The sequence below is a fragment of the Polypterus senegalus genome, chromosome 13 (genome assembly GCF_016835505.1).
Source record: "Polypterus senegalus isolate Bchr_013 chromosome 13, ASM1683550v1, whole genome shotgun sequence".
Lineage (NCBI taxonomy): Eukaryota > Metazoa > Chordata > Cladistia > Polypteriformes > Polypteridae > Polypterus > Polypterus senegalus.
This window is the reverse complement of record NC_053166.1, coordinates 133,473,401-133,493,372: the sequence shown is the minus strand read 5'-3', so window position 1 is coordinate 133,493,372 and position 19,972 is coordinate 133,473,401. Positions and strand designations below refer to the sequence as shown.

General features: G+C 39.5%; 1 protein-coding gene across 2 annotated transcripts in view; it reads left to right on the top strand.

Annotated features, from left to right (window-relative positions):
- The window catches only part of card11 (caspase recruitment domain family, member 11), a 216,037-nt gene that overhangs the window by 181,026 nt on the left and 15,039 nt on the right, over positions 1 to 19,972 (top strand). For both annotated transcript variants that reach the window (XM_039774937.1, XM_039774936.1), the window contains exons 12-18: positions 1,263 to 1,372; positions 1,762 to 1,811; positions 5,767 to 5,899; positions 12,715 to 12,916; positions 13,206 to 13,332; positions 17,663 to 17,903; positions 18,855 to 18,951. In XM_039774937.1, coding sequence (XP_039630871.1) covers positions 1,263 to 1,372; positions 1,762 to 1,811; positions 5,767 to 5,899; positions 12,715 to 12,916; positions 13,206 to 13,332; positions 17,663 to 17,903; positions 18,855 to 18,951 — 960 coding nt within the window. The remainder of the gene's footprint in view (positions 1 to 1,262; positions 1,373 to 1,761; positions 1,812 to 5,766; positions 5,900 to 12,714; positions 12,917 to 13,205; positions 13,333 to 17,662; positions 17,904 to 18,854; positions 18,952 to 19,972) is intronic.

Below are 19,972 nucleotides of genomic sequence, written 5' to 3'. Positions count from 1 at the left end.
TGTGTCCAGCCTATTGGAGTCTTCTTTCTGTCATCTTCCACTGTTTGCTTTTCACTTTTTCCCTCAAAGCTTTCTGCACAATATAATGTGGCTGGTTTCAATGTTGTCTTATGTATGTTTCCTCTTAACTTGGTAGATACCCTTTTTTTCACAGAATATTCCACTACACTTTCTCCAAATTTTCCTTCCTGCTCTGATTCTCTGTTCACTTCCAAGTAAAAATAGGACTCAATTTCTTCTAACATATTTGCTGTCAGCTTCACTTTTCATTCATACCCTCTCCACTATAGTGGCAGAACATATATTAAGTTTTTTATCAGCTTTTACCTTGCCCTGCTAGAGCATCTCTACACTTCCTTATCACATTTCCAGTTACTCATTTGTATAACTCAAATCATCAGCAAAACATATTGACCGTGCAGACTCATACATTTTCAATCAGGCTTAATCTAATTCAGGGCCACAGGGGGCCAAAGCCTATTCTGGCAACACTTAAATGCTCCACACACACGCACACACACACTTATATTCTTCATTTATAGCCTGAGATCCATAAATTATACATTGATGCAATGGTTAATGCCACTCCCTGACAAAATTTCATTTACTGCTCTGTAACTTCTGCGTTCTCCCTGCTTTTCTTCAGGTTTCTTACAGTTCTTTCTCAAATGCATGTTGTGCGTGTTAAATTAAACAACGTTATACTGACTCAGCCTCAGGATGGGTAAACGTAGATCGTGTGTAAGTGAATGTGCTCAGACACGGGCCATGGTTGGGTCTCAACAGAACTGACTGCTGCTGTCTGCTGAAATGTTGTACTGAGTACTGTGCTCAGAAATAGGAAAGATGGTCGGCTTTTATTAACTATAAACTGTGACATCTTTTATCTTCTCGTGCTTTATTTATTCAATTTCATGTATGAATATTTTCTTTATGAATTTTACTATTGGAACAAAGACAAGATTGTGTTCCTTATGATTGCTGTGATTTTAACTGTTTGTCATGTTTATTACTGCAATGTTTAATTCACACAGTGTATTTCTTAAAGAAACGGCAGTGGCTTGTATTTCTGTGCATTGCTAAAGACCAAAGTGAAGAAGTGCTGAGGAAGGAATTTCCCTCACTTTATAATGTTTTGTGATCTGTTCAGATTTGACGGTAATTGTAGAAAATTAGCTTTCTGATGTTCTTCCAAGTCCTGAAGGTTAATGTAAGTAAGCAATACTGGCTGTAGATTTATGTATTTATCCTTTAAATCACAGGCATCGAGGTTTCGAAACGACAGCATCATGTCCACTATACCCGAACCTCCTGGCAATGACTCCATTGTAAGACGCAATAAGGAAGGTGACCACGATACCTTGCCAAGAAGGTAATGCCAGGAAGAGTCAATGAACACATCTGAATTTGTGTATGGGGGAACTGGAGACGGAGAGCTTGACGATTCCTGTAGCTGCCACTGACAAACCTCTAATATACTGCTACCTCTAGTCATTTTTAGATACATTTATAATGTAATACAAGCCAGAAAGATTACTACTTGAGCATTTGTAAATTTTAAATTTGGGGTCATTTTATAAAGACCTGAATTGACTGAAATTGTAATTAAAATAGCTATTTTTCTTTGAAGTAGAACTTAATTTGTTTTAGGTGTTGTGACTTTTGACAGGATCTGTTGAGCAATATCTCTGAGTTTGTTTGCTGGATGATTATATTTAGACTGCATGCAATTTACATTTTTCCTTTCTCTGTCTGTTCCAGCTTTTTGGATACTGATGGAGACAGCGGAGATAACATCGACTCCTTTTATGGTAAGCAAACTGCTGTAATTGTGTTCTGTCTGTTTTGCACTATTGTCATAATGCTGCCATGAACGTCTGCTATAAATCGAGTAATCCTGGACAAACCACTTAATGACAGGAGCACATCCACCTGTATTAGCATTAGAGCAGATGTGGCACAATATCCTCTTGGCAGAGAGGCAGCAACAAGACCATGGGATAAGAGCAAAGCTTTCAGAACCCACTTTGTGCTAAAACAAGCAATTTCTTCGTAAAAGACAATCTTATTATGAAGGAGGCTTGACAAGCAGTGAATAGGTGCGGAAAGGTACTAACATTGATTTGGCAGCGAATACATTCGAGTGCTGAGCAGCTGGCATACTTTCGAGTGAAAACTATTTCCCCAATTAAAGGAAGAAAAATATAAGCCATGGGTAAGAAGATATTTCAAAACTGTTTGATTTCTGAAATGTATAATGTCAAATTTATTTGAAGATGTACAGTAATTACTGCATATCACCATGGTGATGCTTTGGAAATACATGGTCATAAGTTTGTTATGTCTGCAGGGCAGATGATATTTGTGGTAACCAGGAGAAGGTTGTGAATGCAGAAACGGGTCAAAACCGGGAGATCAAAGAAATACGTGTGTCACGGACGAAAATGAAGAGAAACTTGCTCAGTCAAGGACGAAAAGCAAAAGTCAATACACAACAAAATGTAGCACTGAGATTTTTTTGTTTTACCAAGTGATGGAAGAAGGAGAAGATAGGGAAAGATTACCGTGGAAGATCTGTTATATCTGTGCATCTCAGTACCCAGGTCACAACCTCCGAGGACTTGCCCATAACAACCATTCCGTGTCTCACCAATGGGCACCCAGCAGCATGGTGAATATGTGCAGTTGCCAGTAAAAGAATAATTCCAAACAAAGTTACTGTAACTTATAAAGAACTTTTTAACTTGAAATCCTTGGATCTTCAAAAATACAAATGTTTGCATATTTTTTAAATCAACTAAGTTATCCATCAATCCATCCATTATCCAACCCGCTATATTCCAACTACAGGGTCACGGGGGTCTGCTGGAGCCAATCCCAGCTAAAACAGGGCGCAAGGCAGGAAACAAACCCCAGGCAGGGCGCCAGCCCACTGCAGGGCACACACACACACACCAAGCACAATTTAGGATCGCCAATGCACCTAACCTGCATGTCTTTGGACTGTGTGAGGAACCCGGAGCACCGGGAGGAAACCCACGCAGACACGGGGAGAACATGCAAACTCCACGCAAGGAAGAACCAAGAAGCAAACCCCAGTCTCCTAACTGCGAGGCGGCAGCGCTACCCACTGCGCCACTCCTCAACTAAGTCAGTGGATTGTAATATTTAGTGCTTGTTAGGTCCAGTGTCTCTTTGAAACAAATTAAATTTGTTCTCCTTCTGAAAATTCCTGGATTGTTTTCGTATGATTATTCCTCAGATAAAATAGCTCAATGACTTAGACAGCAGTGTATTTTGTAGCAGGCTTATTATAACTGAAGGTGAAACATTAATATTAGTAATGTAGTGTTCAGGAGGCTTTAGAAAAGAAAGTTTTAACTGAGCGTGAGGCCTGTTTTGCATGCCTTATTTCATGCGGTCACTGGCTGTGTTATTGGTGGTCTCTCCTACTGGAAATGTGGTTTCTGTGGAGATTTAAAAGCTCCAGAAGTGGATGAGATTTGACCAGACATACTGAAAGTTATGGATTTTGTAGGGGTGTGTTTGGCTAACGTCTTTTTGGCTTTGCACAGGAGGCAGGGGCGGTGACTAGGGAGTAGGGTAGTGGTCACCATTTTTAAAATTGCGGGCAAAAGGGAGCGGTTCATTTACCAAGAGATCAAACTCCTCAGCTTTTCTATAAGAGTTTTTGCTGAGGAAGTGAAGTGGAAAATCTTATCTGATGTTTAACCTGAGATCCTGGAGGAGCAAAGGTATGACAGGCCTCCCCTTATATTTGTGATATTCATAGACAGGATATCCGGACACAGCTGAGGGATGGAAAGTATCCAGTTTTTGAATCTAATGCTGTATTCACATGCAATCTGGAAATGCAATGCTTGTTCAATGAGAGTAACTTTTCCTTTTCATCTGCACTGAATCCCACACATCACAATTGCTTACAGAATCTTCCACCAATAATGTAGTTTTTCATCATTTTCTTATCATGCTGTAGTGGAGAGACAAACCAGATGCTTGCTGATTTTTTTTTTTTAGTATGGTATAGCTTGAACAGCTAGCTGGTTTAGTAGAAGACACCCTGAAGTATTCAACAAACAATTTAAAGACTTTAAAGACCTGCCTGAAAGGTACGGTCCATGGAGAAGGATTGCTCCTGAAATTAATGTATCAGGAAAGCAGTTTTTATTTGTAGAGGAGCTGATGCAGTTACTGAATGATAGCAACTGAAGCTAGAACACATGTCACAGTTAGCAACATAGCCTTCCTATTAGCAAACTTCCAACTATTCAACATTCTAACGTTGCTATTTCATCTTGGTGGAAAGTTTTGATGTATGGAAAAAATTTAGATTATGTGTTGCTGGCATTAGGCTATGCATTACGTTCTGTCCGAATCATCACAGAAACGTTTTTGCAATTTGTACACAGTGGGGTTGTGTAGCTTTCACTGCTGCAAATACATCCAGTCCTACTTTACTGTACTGTGTAACATTTTTTACTATTATCGTGTGAACACATAAATCTCATCAGACTGGAACATTCAAAATTGACTGTGACACAGTAGGGATGAGAATCAGCAGCTCACAATCTAAGGTCAAGTTTTCCTCTCAGAAGAGAATTTTTTTTTCCCAGAAAGGTCCAAAGTGACAATAGAGGTGATCATGAAAATGACGAGTAAATTGGCACAGCAGCTTTAGTTTTATTAATGCTGTGCTAGTCTGTAGTGATGAACTGAGAGAAAAACTTATACTCAAGCTTTATAACACACTGACGAGGCCTCATCTGCAGTACTGTGTGCAGTTTTGGTTTCCAAGCTACAGAAAAGGACATAGCAGCACTAGAAAAAGTCCAGAGAAGAGCAACTAGGCTGATTCCAGGGCTACAGGGGATGAATTCTGAAGAAAGATTAAAAGAGCTGAGCCTTTTCAGTTTAAGCAAAAGAAGATTAAGAGGAGACATGACTGAAGTGTTTAAAATTATAAAGGGAAATTTGTCCAGGGAATGAAAATGAGTTCATCAAGAACACAAGGACACAGTTGGAAACTTGTTACAGGTAAATTTCACACAAACATTAGGACGTTTTTCTTTACACAGAGAACCATCGATACTTAGAATAAGAGACCAAGTCGTGTGGTAGACAGTAGGACTTTTGGGACTTTTAAAACTCAACTTGATGTTATTTTGGAGGAACTATGTGGATAAGGCCGGCAAGCTTTGTTGGGCTGAATGGCCCATTCTCGTCTGGATTGTTTGAATGTTCTAATGTACCAGTTATTCTACTGTACAGTGTTGTCCTCGTGTAGGGGTAGAACCACTGCTTCCATGCATTGAGAGAAAGCAATTCAGATGGTCTGGGCCTGTACTTAAAAATGTAAGTTGGCACCTCTTACAAAGGGTTTACCAGGAAACATGCTACTCAGAAACATGCTGGATGGATTATATCTGTCACCTGGCCTGGGAGAGTCTAGGTACGGCTCAGAATGGTCTGAAAAAAATTTCTGGGGACAGGAAGACCTGGTCAGAGCAGCTCAGCATGTTACTACCATGTCCCTTACTAGGAAACACAGATTAAAAATAGTGATGATAATGTAAATTCATAAAAATCGAAAAAACTGGCACAAAATCAGTTTGGTGTATTAGCACATATAATTATTTTAAGTTCCTATTTCAAAAATTGGTGGATTACACTCTTCAGGTCCTGTAGTTTAAAGTAAGTGCATAAGCTTCTATACAAAGATAAATGATACATTTCTGATTTTTTAAGATGAAGAACATGACAGAATTTCCTGTGGACCAGCATCAATTCACTCCTCTTCCTCCTCACATCAGTCTGAAGGCCTTGATTCCTACGACATGGAGCAAATGAATAGCATTTTTCGGAAATTTTCACTTGAAAGGTAAATTAATTTTTCCTGTATTTCTTCTTAAAGAGTTATAAAACTATTTTATATATATATATATATATAGCACTTTTCACAGTGAGTAAAGCAGCAAAATGCCAACCAGCCATGACCAGTATTAATAGGAGTCTTACATTTGTGTTCACTAGTCGACAGAGATAACACCGTTGGGGATTAATAGATGACACAACGTAAATTCAGAGTTTCGGGAATGAGTTTTTTTTACAAATTATAATGAAAATTGTTTAAGTCATCCTGGGCAAACAAATTCTTGGCTTCATTGTGTATGAAAGTAATTTGCACTTTAAATAATGTGGGAAATAATCTGCTTGCTTCTATAGCAAGTGGGCTTTACTTGCTAATATCACAATATGCGAAATAACATATGGAGCATGTTCCACACAGTGCTAGCCTAATTTATTAGGGCTGGAAGTTGTTATATTTTTCATTTTATACTGTGACTGAAATAGTAATGAATGATTTTCTGATTTAACAGTTTAATATATATTTGATTTAAATTCTAATGTATGCAAATGAAGAAGGGGGAAACACAGAGCATGCTGCATGATTTCCAATAAAACTTTTCATCCATGACAGTGATCATGCCAAACATCCAATACATAATACTGTATAAAGTGGAAGACTTCAGTTACAGTTTCTTCTGTGTCCAGCTTGTCTTTATTAGACTCATTCTTGTGACGAGTAAATGAAAGTGCATGATTTGGGGGAGGATGATGGGGCTGAATGAATTGCAGATCAGCTGCATATTGCCTTTCAAGCTAGTCTTAATAAGTATATTGACTTTTAATGTGTTGCATCTGTATTTCTTGAATCTAATTCATTTTATCGTTCAACTGTTACTTCACATAAGAGAGTACTATTTTTAAACTTCTATGCATATTGTATCTTTCTTTCTAAAGTTATCCTTTAGCTATCTACCAGAGCAACAATACCGCAAAAATCTGATTTCTATTTAAAATATGACTTCAAGATGTTATTATTCATGAACTAGACTTCACAATAGCATCCATCCATCTGTTTTCTGAACTCACTTAATCCAACGGTCAAGTCACAGAGAGCTTCAGCCTATCCTGGCACCATAAAGATTATCTACGACTATAGAAATGTGGGAGCACCCAGAGGAAAATGCATTTAGACACAGGGAAAAAAGAGGAAACTCCAAAAGACAGTGACCAGACTGAGATGCAAATCACGGCGCCATGATGCTGAATTCTTGATTACATGTTCATATGAAATAGCAGATACAGTATTGCCAAAAGGAAAACTTGTATTGCCATACCAGCATACATTTCTTTTTGATTTGGTGACGTTTATGCAAATAACACATTTGATACAAACATACAACAGAGGAGACAGTAGGAACTATAATTTCCCTTTAGTCCACCAACAGAAGATTCAACATAAGCACACTTAGACGTAATCAGCAGGTTATTGCAGATGACTCCTTTTAACTACGGTTTAGATAAAAAGTTCTTGCACATTACAGCTCCTGGATATACATTATACATATATATACATATACTGTATATATATAAATATATATATATATATATATATATATATATATATATATATATATATATATATATATATATATATATAGTACTGTTACAAATACTGGGGTTCCTTGACTTGATTATCTCAGACCATTTATCAGACAAAAGGAACATAAAAAAAAGTTCAGAGGGCCCTGACTAGTCAGGAAAGATCTGAATGGATTTACAGTTCAGTCTTCAAGGGCAGAATTAATCCACAGGTGAAGGAGATGACCAGTGATTTTTTCAAATGGTACATCGTGCTCTCTTTAGCTGCTTCCTGCCTTTAGCATAGAGAGAGCCATACTAAACTGCAATGGAGAAAGTGAAGCCACTTTAGTAACAGATCTGTAAAAAGTAGTCATTGCTCTGAACTTCTTTAACTGTCTCAGAAAGAACAGTCTGTACTGAGTTCTCTTCTCTGTAACCGATGTGTTGTCCTGCCATGTTAGACTAATAGAAATGATGCTGCACAGGACCTTTAAATTACCCAATACTGTACTACTGCAGACTGGCCCTTGATGCATTACGTTGAGAGTGATATTTTGCCTTTCATAAAGTCCATCACCTTTTGTTTAGTGACAGTTTATTGCAGATTAATAAAGCTACAACATTTGACCAGTTCTGTTACCGCCTTAGCTTACACAGATGTGTTACACCTTGTGATAAGACTCAGTAGAGTGGCGTCATCAGCAAACCTTGCTATTCTTACAGAATCTGCACGTGAAATGCGATCATTCAAGTACAGCACATAAAGAAATGGCAATAAGACTCTGTAGGACAGAGTATAAAGAACATACTGTATACATACACTTTTATATAATACTAGCCATCCCGCGTGGCTCCGCCCATGTAGTAGTGAAACTGGAAAGTGACGAGGGCCCAGCCCGGCTCCCCACACCTGACATCACAATTCCCCCTCCCCTCGGCCCCCAGCCTCTGTCTCGGATTAGCGTGAATATATCACTCCTGCAAACGAACTATGATACTTAGTGCGATGAGAGAAGTAGCAAAATCAACCAGAATGTTCAAGCAAATTAGAGAAAAAAACCCGATCTAAATCCGTTAAGCAGTTCTCTCGTTCACTAGCTAAGTGGAGGTAAGGTACACGACCCGAGGTCAGTGCATGAGTGAGGTGGCACTCGCCCCACTCCCCTCAGCCTTCGGCCTGCTGCATGTCTCTTGGAATCGCGCAAATAAATCAGTAACATAAGCGAACTGTGATATATAGCTCAATGAGAGAAGTCGCAAAATCAACCAGAATGTTCAAGCAAATTATAGAAAAAAACCTGATCTAAATCCATTACGTAGTTCTCTCGTGAAAAGCAGACAGACATACAGACAGACAGACAGATATTGGAACTTATATATAGAGAGATATATGCAGTATGTGTGTGTATGGGTGTATGTGTGATTTGCACATTCTGCATGGAGTGCAGGCCAAGTTTCCATCCAAGGAGACCAGGGAAGGGTATGCCAATCAAGTGAAAAAACAAAATTGTTATATGTACTGCAGTGCTAGATTAAGACCCCCACAGACCCCTGGGTAATGCAGTGTGGTATTTCTCACTTTTAAGTTTGGCGTGAGACTTGGTTGCATTATCACCCCAAGGCTGCTCCTTGATTATTTAGACTCAAGGATATTTGTTCATTTCATCCAGCAGGGGAGTGGTCTTGGTGACAAGGCTACTTACCAACACAGTTCCCTGGGCACGCACCCAGAATAACCTGATGGTAGCTCTGCCCCAATATTCTGTATAATATACAGTATATTATGGAATTAAGACTAGATTGTACATTTTAAAATATAAGCATAGCTTTGAATATCAGTATTTCAATCTAACACTCATTTAATGTTGATGCCTATACAGTCTAACCCTATGGGAGAATGCTATGATTTCACTCGAAGAGAGCTGGAGCAGCAACTGAATTATATTTCACCCGGGTATTTGGATTTGACTTCACATACACAGTGAAGAATGAAAGCTGAAAAAAGACAAAATGCAAAAAAAAAAAAAACAGCAGGAGTCACTAACATTTGTACCCATCTAGCAGAGGGAATGTCAGCCAGCAGCAATTGAAACAGTAATAAAGTTGTATTAATAGGCATAATACAAATAAGTGAATATTTATATTACCAGAAACACAGTATAGCATGTCTATAATATATCTAATGTAATTTGTTTCAATGAGATAATAAAGTGAGCCAAATATAATTAAAATAAATGACAGGAAAATGATGACAAATTTATATCAGCACATTTGCAGTCGTTTCACAATGTGCTGCATTGCAATCACGGTTCAGTAAATGCAGATATATAGAGTTTGATTACTTTGTCCCATTTCATTCCCCATGTATATCTGCTTGGCTTTCGTTTAAAAATAAAGTTCCCTACTCATTTGTCTTCCTTACATTCTCCAATAGTTCTTTCAAAAAGAGTCTAATGTGAAGTATTTCACTGTTTCTGTGCTTTCTTACAGCGTACCATTCAGTTGTGCCACCTGTTTAAACAGAAAGCATTTAAAATGTTGTGAACATTTATTTTAATCACTTTCACATGTTTTTTTCCTTGTTACATTGTGTTAAGATTGGAAACAGTGATATGAAATTTATTGAACGTTGGCCTTCTTTCCTAGTTAAAAAGCTGTGTCCGGTGCTGGCTTGAATAATAAACTTTTAAGCCTCTTTTCGCGGCTTATGACTTATAGCTCCTGAGTCAAACGAGTTGTTTTTCAGTAAGCCTTCACAGCCCTCGGCATCTTGTGAACACTTAATCTGAAGGACCTCCTTAGCGAGAAAACCTCTTTTGCACTCAGAAAGCCTTTGCCTGACTTGAAGAGCTTATGGAGACAAGAACTAACACTTTCTGATTTCTAGAGAGGTGTGGATTCATATTAAATAGTACTGCTTTCTGAGCCCAGTGAAATCAGCATATTAGAATATATAAGAGGAAGCAAATGGGTTATCAAGACAGCAGAGGTGTTTACCTGGAGCTGTATGACCATTTGTAGGACACAAAGCTGAGTGCCACAACCACTCCTGTCTTCTCTTTGTTACATGTTGATGTCTGTCCAACATCAAACCAATTTTATCCAGTTTAGTTGTGGTGGGATCGAAACCTCTCTCTCCAGTTTCAGGTAAATGGCAGCATCCAGCTCTGGTCAAGACACCAGTTATATTTTGACATGATGTTGATAATTTCTGCAATGACTAGACTCCAGGACATTATTTCCCAAGGCTTTCACTTCAGTCCACACTTCTGATTTACTATGTTTCCCTCTGTAGCCACTTAAAGGATAAGTTTGGAATTTTTCAAGTACAAGTTATTTCTTTACAAATGTGTGATATATATATATGCATTTGCCATGTGAAATTGTGTTGTAAAGTTAAATATTTTCTATAAATGAAAAAAAAAGACATAGTCAGGTCTGGTGTTTTATAATGTAACCTATGGAGCATGGAACACCCCAGAAAATAAAAACTTAAAACGATCCATAATACATCTATTTTTCAAGCCAAGAAAGCTGTCAAGCTTTGATCTATATCTTGATATTACATATACAGTGGAACTTGGGTTCATGAACTTCTCTGAACACGTACAAATCGAATTACGACCAAAAAGTTCGGCAAACTTTTGCATCTGTTCAGGACCACACACTCGGTTGACGAACAAGCCAGTTTCCCTTCTGGTTTGTACGCGCCAATGATTTCCGCACATGTTCAGTCTCTCCCTGTGCATTCGCTGTGAACTCTTTGTGCTCTGTTTCGACTCCCTTCCAGTTCATATGCGCCAATGATTTCTGCACGTGTTCAGTCTCTCCTTGTACCGTACATTGTTCTCAGTGCATCAGTCCCTCAAAACTGTAACCTCCTCTCAACCCAGCTTCCTCCTGTGGTATAGCGGGTCCACAGCTTCCATCAAAAAGGCCAATTTTAATAAATATTCACCACACTCGTGGCTTAGTGAGGGGGCGTGGTGATGTTTGGCCGAAGCGGTTCCTGAGGAGTTCATGATGTGGGCATTTCTCACCTAAGTGCACAGGTAAAAAGCGGTCCGCATCCATAATTGTTCCCAGGAGCTGCTGATTGCCATGACTACCACGCCTCTTCATAAATAAAAGCGCGAGTTGGCTAAAGGGAAAAAGAAGAGAACAGTAAAGAACGGGAGGTTGCAGGAGAAGGCAGGAAGCATAAGAAGAAAGCCGGTGCAGGAGAGAGAGAGAGCGAGCGAGAGAGAGAGAGAGAGAGAGCGAGCAGAGAGAGAGAGAGAGCGAGCGAGCACACAAGAGATCGCACGAGAGAGAGAGCGCAAGAGCGAGAGAGAGAGAGAGACAGAGAGAGCGAGCGAGCGAGCGCAGGCTCGCGTGCAGCTGAGCAGGGAGCCTGTGTGTTTGTTTCAGTGTTATTCAATGTTTTTACATTTAGTTTACTAATACACTGTGCATTCTATGGTATAATTATCTATTTTTGTGCTTAAAAATCTTTAAAGAAAATATATTTACATGCAGTTTGTATGGTCTGGAATGGATTAATTGTATTTACAAACAGTCGTATGGGGGAAATTACTTCGGGTCACCCAAGGTTCCACTGTACATTGTAAAATAGCATATATCATATTCTAATAAAAAACACAATTTTATGAGATTCAGTCATTTTATAAGAAGACCAGCTGTGCGCACTACAGCAGTGCTACACTTCTTCTGCAGCAAACTTTCAACCCCCACCCTAACCCTAAATCCTAACCTTAACCAACATACACCAAAAACAACTGAGAATAGGGTCTCTGAACCTAAAGCCAACCCGAATCTAGGTAATCCCAACCCTAAGGTTAATCTGAAGTTTAACTTGCATGGACAGAATAGGGAGAGAGAAAAAAAGGTGAAAAAAATGGGATAAAACTACTCCAAACACATTTTCCAACAGGCTTAAAACATGAGGGAAACTGAGTCATTAAAAAGCCCCAAACAAATTGATGTTGATAGCCTGTGCTTTCTGGGCACCCATAGGACCAGCAGCATTGTGGACAGAGCCTATGGGAACCCAGTCTTTTCTCTAACCCTAACCCCAGGGCGCGGTTGTCTCTCAAAAGGACAAAAATCACAGTAAACTGTTTGTGCTTGGAGTCATGTTAGTTTACTTCTATATTTATGTGAGAACTCCTCCCGTGAAGACCACCTCTTTCATTCAAACTAACATAAAACATACACATACCTCAGGAAAAATAGTCTAATTCATAACTACTTTTTTTCTTCCAGACCATTCCGTCCTTCAGTGACTTCATTCAGTCGCTTCAGCAACACGATGAGACCAGTCCAGGAGGTCACGCTGCTTGGAGACAACCTGCTGTCAGAAGTCACTTTAGTGGGAGGGAATGACAGCGGCATATTCATTTCTTCTGTTCAGCCTGGCTCGAGTGCCGACAGAGCAGGTCTGAAAGAAGGCATTCACATCCTAATGGTGAGGAGACTCAGTGCCAGTAAGACAAGGGTGGCAGAGTCAAAGCTTTTGGTCTTAAATGTTTACCACTCTGGAGTATGAGAACCTTAGAGAGTTATGAGGGAAGCTTAGGGTATTTGGTTATTTCCAAGGGTGTCCTAGCATATTTTTTCCTAATTTGCTATGTTAAAAACAAGAAGCAGGTTTCAGCGGTGCATGTGAACTCTGTCGCTAAAATGGAGGGGCAGTCTGTTTGCAAGCATGGCATAACCTTCTGTTTGACACATTGTACATTGTGTTTCACATGCAGCTTGAAGGTCACATCAAGGGAGAAGTCCAGCAGATTCTTCTGGACAACAGCACAAAGGAAGAGGCACATTGGACACTGCAGAGGTGTACTGGACCAGTCACACTCCACTATAAATCAAACTGTGATGGTAAGCCTGCACTAGAAACTAGAAGGGAAGCCAGCTTAGTGGGTGTCAGGTGGGTTACTGGTCTTTTGAAATGCACACTTTATTTACTCAACTCTGAGTGCCTTAAAGTGAGTCCAATATGATCATCATCAGAAAAAGCAGAATGAAAATGATGATGATGAATATCTTAATGCTCATACTACCAGCACCTCTTCAGTACGAGTCACTTTGTAATGTGCCACAAATCAAACTGCAGAAATAAAGAAATGAGTACTATACCTGTTAAGCAGCATAAAGTGTGGTTCACTATGAAAACACATTTTATGAATTAATTTCTTTGGATTGTTTGTCTCACTGTTTCAAGAAGGGGTAGCATGGTGGCACAATGGTTAGTACACATTCAACAACCTGGGACAAGCTGTCAGCCTGATGTCTATCTGTATGGAGTTTGCACATTCTTGTGACGTTTGTCTGGATTTGTCTCTGGGTACTCTGGTTTCCTATCACATTTTCAATTTATGAGGCTATTAGTTTAATTGGCTACTCTGAAATGAACCATTGTGCCAGAGTGTGCCCTGGAATGGGCTGGTTGATTCCCTCCATACACCTGATGCTTTTTTATAGACCTTATAGACTAAGGGGGTTCATACAATTAATGTAAAATATGTCTTGGCATGATTTGTACTGTAAAAATGTGCTGTGTTTAATGAACTGACCTTTAAAGTATATGGTGGCCAGATCATTGAACACTGTTCAGATGCCAAGTGACCATATGCTAGGCACTGACCCTGCCAGGGTTTATAATGCAAAAATAATGGAAATAGTAAATGATGTACTTGTGATATATACAGTGGGTACGGAAAGTTTTCAGACCCCCTTCAATTTTTCACTCTTTGTTATATTGCAGCCATTTTCTAAAATCATTTAAATTAATTTATTTCCTCATTAATGTACACACAGCACCCCATATTGACAGACAAAAAAAGAATTTTTGAAATTGTTGCAGATTTATTAAAAAAGAAAAACTGAAATATTACATGGTCCTAAGTATTCAGACCCTTTGCTCAGTATTTAGTAGAAGCACCCTTTTGAGCTAATACAGCCATGAGGCTTCTTGGGAAAGATGCAACAAGTTTTTCACACCTGGATTTGGGGATCCTCTGCCATTCCTCCTTGCAGATCCTCTCCAGTTCTGTCAGGTTGGATGGTAAACGTTGGTGGACAGCCATTTTTAGGTCTCTCCAGAGATGCTCAATTGGGTTTAAGTCAGGGCTCTGGCTGGGCCATTCAAGAACAGTCACAGAGTTGTTGTGAAGCCACTCCTTCGTTATTTTAGCTGTGTGCTTAGGGTCATTGTCTTGTTGGAAGGTAAACCTTTGGCCCAGTCTGAGGTCCTTAGCAGTCTGGAGAAGGTTTTTGTCCAGGATATCCCTGTACTTGGCCGCATTCATCTTTCCCTCGATTGCAACCAGTCGTCCTGTCCCTGCAGCTGAAAAACACCCCCACAGCATGACGCTGCCACCGCCATGCTTCACTGTGGGGACTGTATTGGACAAGTGATGAGCAGTGCCTGGTTGTCTCCACACACTGAGGAGAGGCAAGACACATGGAGTTTGCTAAAAGACACCTGAAGGACTCTGAGATGGTGAGAAATAAGATTCTCTGGTCTGATGAGACCAAGAAAGAACTTTTTGGCCTTAATTCTAAGCGGTATGTGTTGCATGGCTGTATTAGCTCAAAAGGGTGCTTCTACTAAATACTGAGCAAAGGGTCTGAATAGTTAGGACCATGTGATATTTCAGTTTTCTTTTTTAATAAATCTGCAACAATTTCAAAAATTCTTTTTTTTTTCTGTCAATATGGGGTGCTGTGTGTACATTAATGGGGAAAAAACTAATTTAAATGATTTTAGCAAATGGCTGCAATATAACAAAGAGTGAAAAATTGAAGGGGGTCTGAAAACTTTCCATACCCACTGTATGTATCACAAGTATATCATTTACTATTTCCATTATTTCTGCATTATAAACCCTGGCAGGGTCAGTGCCTAGCATATGGTCACTTGGCATCTGAACAGTGTTCAATGATCTGGCCACCATATACTTTAAAGGTCAGTTCATTAAACACAGCACATTTTTACAGTACAGATCATGCCAAGACATATTTTACATTAATTGTATGAACCCCCTTAGTCTATAAGGTCTATAAAGTCTCACAAAAAAAAGCATCAGGTGTATGGAGGGAATCAACCAGCCCATTCCAGGGCACACTCTGGCACAATGGTTCATTTCAGAGTAGCCAATTAAACTAATAGCCTCATAAATTGAAAATGTGATAGGAAACCAGAGTACCCAGAGACAAATCCAGACAAACGTCACAAGAATGTGCAAACTCCATACAGATAGACATCAGGCTGACAGCTGGTCCCAGGTTTAAGGGGGTCTGAATACTTTCCGTACCCATTGTCGGTCTGCTACTTAAGAAAATGTATAGAGAGGCAATATGGCATTCCATCTACATCCTTATTACTGACTTCTGGATGAATGGCCAGTCCTAGAAGATTGACTGAACACAACAAGCATGATCTGTACATCCACCTCAGTCAAAGACTCAGCTTGTTGTGTCTTAACTACTTTTTCCAGTCACTGTTCCTTTGGATGTGCTCACTCAAAGAGATTCCACTCAAGATGTAACAAATATTAAAATGAAAGAGAAGCTACACAGTTAGAACACTGATTATATCTATCAACCTGTTCTGTGTCACTGTTTAGGGCAGTTATTGGTTGTGGGTTATGCTTAGGCTTAGGGATAGGGGTAGGGTTAGCCAGGAACCAACCCCAGACAGGATGCATATTCATTTGTTCCAGGACAGTACAGAATAGGGCACGCCAACTGCAGTCCTGGAGGGCTACAGTGGCAACAGGTTTTCATTGTAACCCTTGTCTTAATTAGTGACCTGTTTTTATTGCTAATTAACTTCTTTTGGATTTAATTTTAATTCCTCTATTGTTCCCCTGAGTTTCTTCATCGTTCTTCTGAATTGCTTCATTTCTTTTCTTAAATGGCATCCAAACAGAAATGAAAGGTGAAGTGAGTGAGCCAGCAGAAGACCAGCTAAGTCAGGGCCTCAAACTCCAACCAGTTGCTTAATTAGGTGCCTATTTTTGTCGTTAATTAAACCCGTTCTTTAAACCCCATGGCTTGTTGCTGCTCTCATTGTGCAATAGCTTACATTTCCGAAATTGTTGATTTTCTGTTTTCTAAGAACACTGCTCAAATGTTTTGGGGATCTGAGCAAGTCAACATTTCTGAGACGTTCATCTTTCTTTCTTTTCAGATATAGTATGATCGACAAAGTTTGCTGGTCATTTTTTGGTTCATTTTGTATCTCATTATTGTTTGGCTGCTAATTAAGGAAAAAGAAACAATTATGCGGTCTTCAAGAGCAAGTCAATTAAAATTAATTCAAAAGAAGTTAATTAGCAGCAAAAACAGGTCACTAATTAAGAAAAAGGTTAGAATGAAAATCTGCAAATTCTGTGGCCCTCCAGGACCGGAGGTGGAGACCCCTGGTATACAGTCCAAAATCAGCCTAAACCTCTGGTTATTTGAAATTTAGAAAAAAAAACAAGGTACCTGGAAACCCCAAAAAATAACATTTGCATGAAGAGAACTGCAGAATCTATACTGACATGCTACCCACAGTCCCATCAGTGTACTTCCTAATCACTGATTTATTATACTGTAATATTTTAGTTTTATTTATTTGATTTTTTTTTTTTTTGCCAACAGTGGTATCAAGTAAAACATGACACACTATGAAGGCTTTGTTTATAACCACTGCCCTAAGCCATCTTTCATTTTGGAGTGGCTTTCGCATTTTTGGGGGCAATGCCTGGCAAACTGTACTGTCAGTATTTTTTCAGAAGCTTTGACTGCACCAGTCAGTCAATCAGTCATTCAGTCATTTTCCCACCTACTATATCCAAACACAGGGTCACGGGGGTCTGCTGGAGCCAATCCCAGTCAACACAGGGCACAAGGCAGGGTGCCAGTCCACTGCAGGGCACACACACACACACACCAAGCACACACTAGGGACAATTTCAGGATGCAGCTAACCTGCTTGTCTTTGGACTGTGGGAGGAAACCCACGCAGACACGGGGAGAACATGCAAACTCAGGTCTCCTAACTGCGAGGCAGCAGCACTACCACTGCGCCACAGTGCCGCCCACTGCAGAATGTGTGTCCATTAATTTCAAACATTACATTTCTTTCACTTTTAATTTTTGGTGCCTCTATACTATTTACATTTTTTAGACGAACTTCAACTTTGTTCTACTTTTTCAGGTTACAGAAAACTCTTAAGAGACTTGGCAGATGGCACAACGACATCTGGAGACTCCTTCTATGTGCGCTTAAACCTCAACATCTCTGGCCATTTGGACAGCAGCTCTCTAAACCTGAAGTGCGATGAGATTGTGCACATTCTTGACACCATGTACCAAGGAAAATGTGAATGGCTGTGTGCCCGAGTGGATCCATTCAACGATAAAGACCTGGAAAAAGGGCTGATCCCCAGCTACAGCAGGTAAATGGATGCTGTTTCTTATGTTTCCTGGGTGCCATGTTAACATTTAGCTTGCAGGCTGGGTTTTCTTAGCATATAAGTACATGTCATCACTCCAGATAAAAACTAATTCCAACATAATGAGTCATAGTTATATATCATTTTACAGAACAAGGGAATTAAATATGTTAAAAAATGTTATCTTTTTCTCAAGTTTGAACTAGTTTAACTGTTCAGAATCATGAAAATAAAAGCCCAGTGAGAAGTCCTGATGGCTGTCACGCAGACCTCTGCGTGTGTGCGTCTGAATGTGAATAGAGCCTTAAAAGCCTGAAAATTCACAGATCAATTCCTTTTTTTTCCTGACTGGCTTATTACAGTACATGGTCATGGGGGGCTACATCGATTTGCTAATACAATAGCATTATTCTGAAGTTGCTAAAGACTTTAGTCAGCCCAGTGTCTTTTGAAAATATCTGCAGTTGTCTGTTTGCTTTGGTTTCCATGTTTAAAGTGCTTATGAATCAGGGACATTCAGACGGCCTTTAAATCTGGTAACCGCTTACCTACCTGCTGCTGCAGCAAAAACAGCAGCAGTCTTGAACAGACTGAGTACTCCAGTAGCTGTGATGATTATTTTATTTAAGGACTTTCTCATACATAGCACCCTCTGAAGCCCTTAGTTTTATAGAGATGTGTGTTTTATATAAAGTGGTGAGCGAGACCACTTAATTAGAAGTGTAGATCAGGCTTCTTTAAAATGCAGCTCTTCTGCCTAATCATCCACCTGTAAAGTAACAACTACATTTCACTGCTGCAACTTCGTCTTCCAGTTTTGCTGGTCACATTTCACTGCCACAGTAAGACACGGTGCGTAGCGATTTGGGCAATGTAGAGAGTGTGTGAGCAATCCTTCAAAGCAGTCAGAGTGAATGATTTCGCCTTCTGTTTAACTTGTCCTCTTTTGTTCAGGGCGCAGCAATTGCTTCTGGTGAAAATCCAAAAGTTAATGTACAGAGGGAGCAGAGATGAATCGGACAATCAATACAGCACACTACGCGGGCTCCGAGTAAGTCATCATGACATTTGTAAATGCATGTCTCCTTCCTTCATGGCATATAAAGCAAAGCTCTTGTCGGATACTCTGTCACTTGTCTGAAAACCCAGGCAAGAAGATATTCATTCTGCTCAACTAAAATACAAATACAATATAATAAAAATAAATAGATTGCACAACCACCAAGAGCAGCAGACTGCAGCACACAAACATGCAATTTGTAAAACGTTGGTAGAGCATCTCACGTGTGAAAGCAAGTGGGTTTTATGTGATTTACTGCAATACCTTTAGCTCTTTGGCAATGATTACAATCCGGAGCTTCTCATTTGATCATTTAGCAAAAATGTCAGCAAGCACAGAGTGCCTGTTCAGAAGGATCCTATATAATGAATTGAACTATGGCTGCATTCTGGTTGACTCCTAACAAGACGTTATTAATGTGGATCAATTAAACATATGACTAAGCATCTGTATTATCACAATTTGAATTCCACCGACCCCAGTCACTGACTTATCTCTGTGTCTGTCACCAGTTTTCTTACCACATTGGAAACACATGGAGGTTAGATTAGTGGGGGACTCTGAAATGGCCCCGCAGAGTGAGTGTGGGTGTTTGCGCCTTGCAGTGGGTTGGCAAGCCATTCAGTATTGGCTCCTGCCTTGCTCCTAACTTAGGCTCTAACCCTGGGACCCTACATAGAGATTACACAGGTTCAAAGATGGATGAATGGTTGGGACTGAAGCTCAGGGACCCTATTTTTCTTGCTAAGATTGTGTCAGTCATGCACATTGAATGGACAACTTTTAGATTATAATCCATTCCTTAGCTACACTAAATAAAATAAAGTATATGGGGGGTGTAGCAATGACATAATATGCAAGTACATAGCTACATTTTTTTATTTGGTTATATAAGTATCCTTGTTAATCACAATAATGTGGAAGGTTTAAGCCAAGATTTATATATATATAAGTTTAATAATGTAATCCCTCACCCCCAAAGTATAATATTTATAATAATTTGAAACATTCA